The sequence below is a fragment of the Cimex lectularius genome, unplaced genomic scaffold (genome assembly GCF_000648675.2).
Source record: "Cimex lectularius strain Harlan isolate CLEC.00 unplaced genomic scaffold, Clec_2.1 scaffold427, whole genome shotgun sequence".
NCBI classification, from domain to species: Eukaryota; Metazoa; Arthropoda; class Insecta; order Hemiptera; family Cimicidae; genus Cimex; species Cimex lectularius.
Window position 1 is genome coordinate 112,622 of NW_019393021.1, and position 11,606 is coordinate 124,227.

The window sequence follows — 11,606 nt, forward strand, 5'->3', positions numbered from 1 at the left end:
AGAGGAGCTTCATGTATAAGTGTTATGTGTTATTCGTAGATGCTGTAACTATATTGGGAAAGGTAAATCATTGGCGCTTTTACTTAAATAATCTGTAGGGAGATGACGAGATTTATTAACGATGTCGGTAATGTATAAATGGATTGTTGTACATACACAAAAGTAATAAATTGAACTATTGATTGCGCACGAGCTGCCACATTATTTATTTGCTTTACATTTAATGTTCACTCTAGTAAGTGAAATATGTTAGTGTGGTCTGTGTTACCAAGCATTCGTTAATGATAATAATGCATGCCGTAACTACTCTTCAGTATTGGAGAGGTTTTGTACATCACTAGGCTTGTAAATATGCAAATTCTAATTGAAACACACTGTAAATATATTAAAGCATGTATGACGCCTTCCACTTACATGAAATAGGAAAAAAAGCTGCTTGTCTGATAATTCAGATTATTTACCAACAAACTAATATCAAATTTTAAACAAATTTATTCGATATTTCCACGGAGTACGAGCGAAATTCAACATTTCCTTGTCCGATCTATAAAGCATCGTTTTCTAACCTATATTTTTTTAAAATTAGCATGCACTAGAAAAAGATTAACAGAAAATACCAAAAATAATAAACGATTACATTTGTAAAAACTTTTTGTTATAATTTTTAAATTTGTATAATTTTACTATTCTTCTGTACAAAACAAATTATCGTATGGAATTATAAAGAGGTTTAGCATTGATTTTTAACCTTTTCTCTTTTGTTAATTTTTTTATATATTTTTACAGAAAAGTTAATATTTCTCACATTTACTCAATTAGTTAAACACAATTTTTTCGAAATGAAAAAATTGTGTCACAGGCGGGATCGAACCCGCGACTTTCGGCTAAATACGCCGCTGCTCTGCCACTTGAGCTACTGTGACTTCGATCGACTGTGTTTAATTAATTGAGTATTTATATAATTAAGCATAAGTTGATAAAAATAATTAAAAAGTTAATATTAATCTTGAATCACACCTGTGAATCGTACACATTCCGCTATTGTAGTACAATCGTTAATAAAAAGTGTTTCTATACGAAGCCGCGATTTGCTTACGTTTGAAATAAAATCGGGGAGTCGAAATGAGAAGTTTCTGGCTTGGGCGATAGAAGTCACGGTAGAGCAGCGGCGTATTTAGCCGAAAGTCGTGGGTTCGAATCTCGCTTGTGACATAAATTTTTCATTTCGAAAAAATTATATTTAATTCATTGATTATTTATATAATTAAACATAAGCTGATAAAAATAATTATAAAGTTAGTATTTCTCATATTTATTATGAGAAAACAATATAGTTTACTTTTAAAATAAAACAATTTTTTTTTAATTAGGTCATTTTAAATTTTACTTTAAAACGTTCATCTAATGATCTTAAGAAACCTAAAACTGAAAAATTTAAGCCTGTTTTTAAAATATTACTGCCTTGAGGCACGGCGGCCTAGTTCACTCATCCAATATCTCAGGGCCATAAATATTTTTAATTGTTCCTTCATGTATGTCCTATGTATTATTTATTAGAACGAATGTATTTATTTGCGTGAATAGTCTCAAATGCCCTACAGGATTTATCGATTACTCTAGGGTCGTATGAATGAATGTGCGATATCATTTATTAGCGTGAATGGACAGGCATATCATCAATAGACGAATATCGAGCACGTCGGGGGAGAGAATGTTACCAGACTTCAATGTATGCGGCGATGTATTGGTATTTTATGTTTTGTGTGTGTTGTGTACTGACAACCTGAATTACAAACGAAAATTTTTTGAATATCGACATAGTGTAGATATAAAAGTAGAGAGTCAATAACAGAGCAAGACTCAAAAATAGCTGCAATTTAAAACATACTCTCATATTTAGCCTAATAATCTTTCTCTTTAACTATGAGGAAACCATTGAAGCAATTTCTACAATAATAATTACATTATTTGTATGATAGTATTGTGAAAATTTATTTGTATGATAGTTTCTTATGCTGGAGAGGAAGTTGTTTTATGTTTGTGCGTAAGTACGTGTGTAAGTATTCATGTCATTCATAAAAAAATGTGAGGATGAGTTATTCTTTAATTAGATTTAGACGAATTAACATTGAATTTTATCACGCTTAGCGGTTCAATCTGTAATTTTGTAAAATATAATTTAAAGAAGGTAAATTAATGTATGTTTCATACTGTTTAGTTTTTCTTATTAAATATGTTAATATCTGGTGCTTTTTATTAAATTAACCAAAATCTTCACATTTCCCATCCACGACCTTAAACACTTACCACACTTAACATAATTATTGGGAATGACAATCGGCTCCATTCAACGATTTGTTTAAAAAAACAGTGAACATATTTCTGACAGAGTTCTTCAAGAAATGGCCAAATATAAATCAAAATGATCTTGGGCTTGTCTTTAAACGCTAAGTTTTTTTTCAAAATCACCATATCTTTGTAAATATATCACCAATGATTACCTTCCCAAAACGTCACAGTAGACTATTTGATTGTAGTGTAGACGATTGCTTTATTGTAACAAGCTTTTTTTTTCTTTTTTTTTTAAATTGACGTTATAGCAAACCGGTTACTTTTTTTAATTTTGCGCATGACATTTACCAGAATTTTAACGCATTGAAAAATTCTAAAATATCCAAAATACATTTTTTACCGAGATTCAACACAATATACACATATGTAAAAAAATAATACAAAAACTTTATTTATTTGTGACGCCAAATTGTCATTATTATTAAAATTATCAGCTAAACTGTACACAAAATTAAATTTGTTTTCTAAAATTAATCGAATGTTTGTCTGTATTTGATGTGTTTGCTTCGGTGTCGCACGCAGCATGAATTTTCGACTTAGTCGAAAGTTTTTTTTTATATAACTGTTGCACTAAATTTTTAATATCTTCCTATTTAATTTATAAAACACCTGATTAGCTTTCTATATAATAATGTATATTTATATTTTAAGCAATGTAATTAAATACTTGTTAAATAAATGAAAAGTAAATCGTCAAATTGTGATGAACATTAACTGTACATAAATTGTCCGTTGCAATTTGGCGAACCATTTCACCATTCTGAAAATGATAAATTATTGTTATAATGTGATTAATTTGGCTGGTGTAAAAATCTGGTCAAAGCTTTGCTTACCTCTGTTTTCAAGTCGAGAAATAAAGGCTAAAATAGTCGCATTTTAAATAGCTTTAAAAAATACCCCAAGATAAACTGTTTTGTTAAAAGTAATCATATAAATAATTATTGAACTGCTGGTTTTGTTTATGAATATATTTTTATTTTGGTTTAATACTAAGACCTTTTTTACAGATTTTTCTGCTTTAAAAATGTCATGGATTTTCATAATTTTTTCTAGGGTTAAATTAATAAATATTTATATTTTCTGCAGGGAAATATTTTATTATACAATTCCAACTTTCATAATATTGTATTATTATTTACTTTTTTTAAATTAAATTGATCTTTTTTTATTTTTATAAATTTGAAATTTTTGTAATATAAAGGTACTTTTATCGCCCTGCAGATTCGCTTCTGGATGTTTAATTACTTTTAATTATTTTATTCTGTTTTCCTTTGCTTCACACTCCTTGTAAATAATTTCATAATATCACTTGTAAATAATCTCTCCACCCTTTCCTAATAAAGTTACAGCATTAAATGTCACTTTCTTTTGGCCGCATGGTCGTAAATCGATTTAAATAAGATTTTCCTAACTAATCTAACTAATCAAACATATTTACTCATCCATAACATAACAAAACACTCCCGCTGAATAGAGTGCCCAATGATCTGTAATTATTCTAAATTGGTGGAAAATGCGATTATCAGTCAGGAAAGAGGCGAAAAGAAACGAAAGGGGTAATGTTAAACAAAAAGAGACAAACATGTAAAATAAGAATGTACTTTCATGTGGATATGTCAACTCCCCTCAAGTTGTGAAACTATATTGAATTCAGGTGGATTTGCGCCATATGGACGAGAAACAAGGCTCAAACGTCGTGGAGGTCGGTGTCGATCTTTCAGAATTTTACATGTCTGTGGAATGGGATATCTTGGAAGTTCCAGCTGTCCGGTAAGATTTAAGCTTCAAATATTTAATATTATTAATTTTAATCGGTGTAAATTTATAAAAAAATTACAAGTTTATAAATTACATCGTTTACAATATAATCCGACTGGAGTACAATAGGGATAATTTTATTCGCTTTTGTCACCCCATCCTCAGCGTGCCTATAAATTACCATTATGACTCCCCTCCTAATGCCTAAAAAGGGGCACAAGTCCAAACACCTTTAGAGCCTTTAGATTTCACCTCTTCCCCCTTCGTTTGAGTTCACAAAGCTTTGAAACTTCCTTGGAAACATTTGGAATACACTAAGGTTCGTAATATGGGTAAACTTTAGACTCGTGAATTCAGTTCAGTTATATTTGCCTTTTAAGGTGTATTTGAGTTTTCAAAACCCATAAAAGTCCTTTTTACGAGAACCTATTAAAAAAAATTAATTAGTTTAAATTCGTTTTGCAGACTTAATCCGAAATTCAAACATAGTTTAATCGTTCGAACCGGAATTTTACTTTTGTAATTCATCAAAAAATAACAAATCTGTAAAAAAATAGATTCACGAATACTCTGATCAACGTATTGAAGAAAAAAAGCAAATTTAGTGTTGCCTTTTAAGATGTATTTGAGTTTTCAAAACCCATAAAAGTCTTTTTTTATGAGAGCCTAATAAAAAAATTAATTATTTTAAATTCGTTTTGCAGACTAAATCCGAAATTCAAACATAGTTTAATCTTTCGAAACGGAATTTCACTTTTGTAATTCATCAAAAAATAACAAATCTGTAAAAAAAGAGATTCACGAATACTCTGGATCAACGTATGGTCATGAAGAAAAAAACATTTAGTGTTGTCTTTTAAGATGTATTTGAGTTTTCAAATCCCATAAAAGTACTTTTTATGAGAACCTATTAAAAAAAATTAATTAGTTTAAATTCGTTTTGCAGACTTAATTCGAAATTCAAACATAGTTTAATCGTTCGAACCTGAATTTTACTTTTGTAATTCGTCAAAAAATAACAAATCTGTAAAAAAAGAGGTTCACGAATACTCTGGATCAACGTATGGTCATGAAAAAAAACGAAAAAACAAAAAACAAATTTAGTGTTGTCTTTTAAGATGTATTTGAGTTTTCAGATCCCATAAAAGTCTTTTTTATGAGAACCTATTAAAAAAAATTAATTAGTTTAAATTCGTTTTGCAGACTAAACCCGAAATTCAAACATAGTTTAATCGTTCGAACAGGAATTTTATTTTTTTGTAATTCATAAAAAAATAACAAATCTGTAAAAAAAGAGGTTCTCGAATAATCTGGATCAACGTATGGTCATGAAGAAAAAAAGCAAATTTAGTGTTGCTTTTTAAGATGTATTTGAGTTTTTAAATCCCATAAAAGTCTTTTTTTATGAGAACCTATTAAAAAAATTCATTAGATTAAATTCGTTTTGCAGACTAAATCCGAAATTAAACATAGTTTAATCGTTCGAACCGGAATTTCACTTTTGGAATTCATCAAAAAATAACAAATCTGTTAAAAAAGAGGTTGACGAATACTCTGAATCAAATAGGGTCATGAAGAAAAAAAAGCAAATTTAGTGTTGCCTTTTAAGATGTATTTGATTTTTCAAATCCCATAAATCTGTTTTATGAGAACCTATTAAAAAAGTGGTTCACCAATACTCTGGATCAAGGTATGATCACGATGAAAAAAAGCAAAATCAGTGTTACTGCCAAGCTTTCGACCTATTTTAAGGTCATCATGAAGGCAAAACAACGACCAACAATATATTATCGACCTGCAGATAATCTATGTAGGGTTACAATTTTCGTAGAGGTCATTAGACAGGTGAAGCAAAGACTAAATGCTGGGTTCCCCGAGCTTTCGGCACCTTATAGTGCCATCATCAGCGCCTATTTTATTACAAACTCAAATAAATACACAGTAACCTACAATTAAGAATTAATGTAATGTCAGGATATACATACTTTCCCAAGGATGAAGAAAACTATTAACATGGAAAACTATTGTACAAACGTTTTGGATTTAAGATTATGGAGCACATGGCCAGCATACATTTTGGACGGTGAAAACATACATCTACATAAAATTATAAGTAATTATTAACATACAATATTGCCAAATATCAATATATGTTGAAAGATTGGAACCCTGCATATATAATCTTAAATATGTCTACAAATTCACATTTTTAAGTTTTTTTACAGGCGATCTCAAATTTTCTTGAAGGCCGACTCAGTCCTGTATGTTCTGTCCGGAATTTCTGATCTTGCACTAATTGAAATGGATGTATGTACCCTATATACGGGGTAAAACACTTCTTTTGATTTTCTTCTACATATTTGTCAATAATTAAACATTTACATATTTTTACTATAACCTGGACCGAATTGAACTGTAGGGTTCAACGAGGGTTCCAATTTCCGAAGAACCCATTCCTCCTTCCCACTCCTGACCCAATCCTTCGGACCATCGTAGCCCAATATATCGTATCAACCTTGCCACACAGATCTTCAAATCAGATTTCACCTCGAAATAGCAAGAAGTTTACAGGGTGTCCTTTTTAGAAGTTCCTGAAAAAAAATTACATGTTTAATGTGTTACTCTGGCCCAGTTCAACTTCAAAATTTCAAATACAACCCCTATACTGACAAATCATTTTAAAGGTTTTTTAAGCTTTTTTAGGCTGAAAACATCGGATTTTAAATTGGTCCAAAATGGCAAAAAGAACCCGAATGCGAAATATTGATGATGAGCTGAATATTTTACTCTATATTCGCGAAAATCCAAATTGCTCGCTCCGAAATGTTGGAAGGGTGTTAGGTTTTTCCAAAAATAAAATTAAAGATGTTTTCCGGACTTAAAATTTTAAGCCGTATCTCTCTCATCTTGACCCGGACTTCGGGTGATTATGACAGGCGTTCGTAGAAATAAGGCAAAATTAATTTATTTCCGAGAAGTCCACACCAAACGTGTGATACTGTGAACCACCTGATGATGACGAGATGAAGACGCATTCTCGGATTTTTCTCTTCGAACATAGGGTGTGCAAATCTATGCGATGCCAAGAGCACGCCACGTACAGTCACACAGTGGGTAACACAAATCAATGTCATAAACGCAACGCCTCTTTTGTTCTTAATGCATTATTTTGAGCAAAACGATGTAATAAATTGTTAGTTAAATTTTATGAGCACAACCATGTAATAAATTCTTGGTTAAAGTTAATTGTTTTAAATAAAATTATTCTGGTGTTTTGATAAATTTTCTGCCTAACTATTAAAATTAATTATTTTTTAAATAAAAACTAATGAATTTTTGATCTCGGTTAATTTGGTTTATATTAAAATAAGTATGTTGTAATTAATATAACGACAATAATACATGTAGTTTGAATAAAAATATGAATGTCCGGTTCTTTTGTCTTCGACTGTACTAGATGCTACCCGACGAAAATCTGGACAGTGGGGATCGCGTAGCGTAGAGTAGGGTAGCGTTGCGTGGCATCGGGCAGATGTGCACGGGAGTAATACAACCTTATGGAAAATTGGACTTTGGATTTGCGTCGGGTAGCGTCGCATAGCGTTGCATCGGGTAAGTGTGTTCCCAGCTTTTAACGCCTTTGCCTTCGTTGGAAAAGATTTCTGGTAAAATCCTGCTGAATTCTTTCCCTTTCGTCAAGAACAGCTGTTTCCAACGGTTTAGTATGCCATTAGAGTTGAAATTGGATTCGTCAGTCCATAGGATGTAAGGAAAAAAGTATTTTTCAGCCTCCCAAATCGCCATTTGTGCAAGAAACGTTAGACGCATGTCACGAATTGGACGATTGAACGATGGAAGATTGGTGGACGAGGTCTTTTTAAAAACGAGGTGAGGGTTGGCCTCATATCGTAAATCGGGCGTAATTTCATATGGAGACGCTCAGAAGAATGGTACACCTTATGCGATGTGGTTCGTCAGGTGGCATCCACGATGGGTCATTGATGTTCTGGGAATGTGATATCCTTGGACGCCCTTACCGACTTGGTTGTTGTTAAAGGAGGATCTCCAACTTCAAATATATACTTATAGGACATGTAGTGCCATTTGTTCCACATCGGTGAATGATTCTTGCTGATGCCTGGTCCTAGCAACACGTATTGTGCATGAGTACGCGAAGAAGTTTGGAATTGTGTGCTTGGTGAAGCTAGCTCGAACAGGTTTGAACCCAATAGATCAAATGTGGAACCGACCGGCAAGTTCAACAGCGAAACCCAGGTCTCAACTCCCTAGAAGAGTTGGAAACAGCTGTTCTTGACGAAAGAGAAAGAATTACAGAGGATTTTACGAAACATCTTTTCCAACGAAGGCGAAGGCGTTAAAAGTTGGGAACACACCACGCGACGCAAATCCAAAGTACAATTTTCCATAAGGTTGTATTACTCCCGTGCACATCTGCCCGATGCTATGCAACGCTACCCTACTCTACGCTATGTGATCTCCACTGTCCAGATTTTCGTCGGGTAGCATCGAGTACAGTCGAAGACAAAAGAACTGGACGTGCATATTTTTATTCAAACTACATGTATTATTGTCGTTATATTAAGTACAACAATTTTACAATTTACAATTTTAATATAAAACAAATTAAGCGAGATCAAAAATTCATTAGTTTTTTCAATATTAATGTTATTGGTTTGGCAGAAAATTGATCAAAACACCGGAATACAATTTTTTGATATAACGAATTTAACTAACAATTTATTAAACGGTTTTGCTGATAAAATTTATTTCATCAATTTGCTCATAAAATTACACCGTTTTCGTGGAGAGCGTCAGAACAGGACACTCATATTTTTTGTAGTTTATTTCAAACTAAGTATATGTCATTTTGTCGTTATTTTAATTACAACTGCTTATTTTAATGTAAACGAAATTAAACGGGATCAAAAATTCATGAGTTTTATAAAAAATATTTAAATACGATGGTTAGGAAGAAAATTTACAGAAACACCAGAATAACTTTATTCAAAACAATTAAGTTTAACAAAGAATTTAATACATGGTTGTGCTCATAAAATTTAACTAACAATTTATTACATGGTTTTGCTGAAAATGATGCATTAAAACAAAAGAGGCGTTGCGATTGTGATACTGATTTGTGATACCCGCTGTGTGATTCGTGGCGTGCGCTTGGCGTCACATAGATGTGCACACTCTTCAAAAACGTGGCAAGACATCGGGTAGCGTCGCATAGCGTTGCATCGGGTAACTGTGATCCCAGCTTAACGTACTTGATTCGGGCCAGAAGTTGAAATACACATATTTATTTGTTTTAGATTTTTTGTTCTTTGCTCAAACTTTTTTTCAGAATTTATAATAAACATTTTCTTTTTAAATGGCTTATTTTTACAACCAAACCTATTTTTGGTGTGGAAAATATGAATAAACCTTGATATATTAAAATTTATGAACGTATAGTTAATTATGCCCATCAGCGTAGTGTAGATTGTTGAATCAATACAAATATGTTTTCATAATTTGTAATTAATTTAGGCCCTGATTATGACATTAACATTGTTCGAAAGCTTGGCAGTATCAATTTAATTTGTTTTAATTTAATTTTGAACTTCGTTTGGGGAAAAAATTAATTAAAAAATACAAAATAATATATTTGTTTTAACCTGTACATCTGTACATTCCAGGAACGAGAGGTTTTATACTTGCTGCGATGAACCATATTTGGACATAACGTTCAACATAACGATGAGAAGAAAGACTCTTTTCTACACGGTGAACATCATAATCCCATGCATGGGGATATCATTTTTAACCGTGCTCACCTTTTACCTGCCATCTGACAGCGGAGAAAAAGTAATTTGCTCCTTTGAGCCAAATGAATATTGATCATATTATAAAAAAATTGAAAATAATATACATTTATAAAAACAAATGCCAATTTATGTAAATTATTTATTTTTTTTAACAGGTTACTCTGTCGATATCGATTCTTATTAGTCTCCACGTGTTCTTCCTTCTGGTAGTTGAAATTATTCCGCCCACGTCTCTAGTAGTTCCTCTGCTTGGAAAATATCTTATATTTGCTATGATCCTCGTATCAATAAGGTAAAATTAAATTTAACAATAATTCCCGATTTAATCCTATTATACATATTGCAGTATATGTTTATTTTTATAAACAAATAATTTTTAGCTGTGTTCTTCGTCATAATTAAACTACACGTGCTGAATGCCGTTGTAAACTTTATTTTCTGAACTGTGTCCAGGGAGATGGATATTCAGATGGATCTTTCGACCATCATTAAACAAAGAAATTCCCCAGGGGGCGAAGGGCGGTTTTTCGGGGGTGGGTCTCTGCCTCAACGGATGATGCCCGCTGGGGACGAGAAAGCAATGAAATAAAGAGTTACACGTCTCTCCGCCTAAAGGACTCCATTTCCGCAAAATTGGAGAAGGATGACTGCTCGTAATAGCAATTGGGTTCACTCTATTCGTTTCGAGGTTTTGGAGGTTTTTGACTCAGAGTAGTCTGAATAAATCCTGAACATTCGCTTAAAAAAAACAAAAAAACAAACACACGTAAAAAAACGCACAAAAAATTATTTGCTAAAAATGAGTAGCTAAATGAGGAATAATAAAATTTGTATTGCTACGTAATGATAGTACTTCAGACTATTGATTCTGATTTTTTTCAGAGAGAGAGAGAGAGAGAGAGAGAGAGAGAGAGAGAGAGAGAGAGAGAGAGAGAGAGAGAGAGAGAGAGAGAGAGAGAGAGAGAGAGAAATGATTGTTGAGATAAAAAGTAGAGGGGGCGAGATAGCGGTGGGTGACAGTAGGTGGAGGGGGGTTACAGAAGGGGGAGAGGGAAATACAAAGGCTGACAGATATATATAAATAGATAAAGAGGAGGGAAAGAGAGAGAGAGAGATAGAGAGAGAAGGTAGAAAGAGAGAAAGTGTGTGGAGGAGAGAAAGAAAGATAAAAAAAATAGGTGAGAGGGGGTGAGAGAGTTACAGAAAAATTATAAATGAACTGTAGAGGGTGATAGAGGACACAATCGGAATGAAAGAGCGTAAAAAAGAAAGAGAGGTAAAAAAAAGGTAGATGGATGGAGAAAAAGAAACTAAAAACAATGTATACAAACAGACGAGAGAGATTGACAGAGTTCGAAAGAAAAAGAGAAATAAATAAATACAAAGAGAGGCAGAGGGAGTGAAAATGAGTGATAAAGAAAAATAACGAGATAGGAAAAAGATAATGACATTGAATAAGGAAGATAAAACAAAAGAAAAAAGTAGAAGAAAAACAAAAAATGAGGAAATGTGAGAGGGAGTGAGAGAATAATAGAAAAAGAATAGATGAACAGTAGAGTGTAAGAGAAGAACGAAGCAGAGTGAATGAGAATTTAAAAAAGAAAGAACGAGATAGAAGGATGAAGGGAGAAAGGAATTACAAACAGAAATATAAACATATATATA

The 11,606-nt window shown here is 32.3% G+C and overlaps 1 protein-coding gene across 3 annotated transcripts in view; it reads left to right on the plus strand.

Moving 5' to 3' along the window:
* LOC106663555 (acetylcholine receptor subunit alpha-like) overlaps positions 1–11,606 on the plus strand; it is a 110,857-nt gene that overhangs the window by 93,060 nt on the left and 6,191 nt on the right. For all 3 annotated transcript variants that reach the window (XM_024229826.1, XM_024229825.1, XM_024229827.1), the window contains exons 6-8: positions 4,007–4,122; positions 9,813–9,981; positions 10,097–10,233. In XM_024229826.1, the coding sequence (XP_024085594.1) occupies positions 4,007–4,122; positions 9,813–9,981; positions 10,097–10,233 (422 nt within the window). The remainder of the gene's footprint in view (positions 1–4,006; positions 4,123–9,812; positions 9,982–10,096; positions 10,234–11,606) is intronic.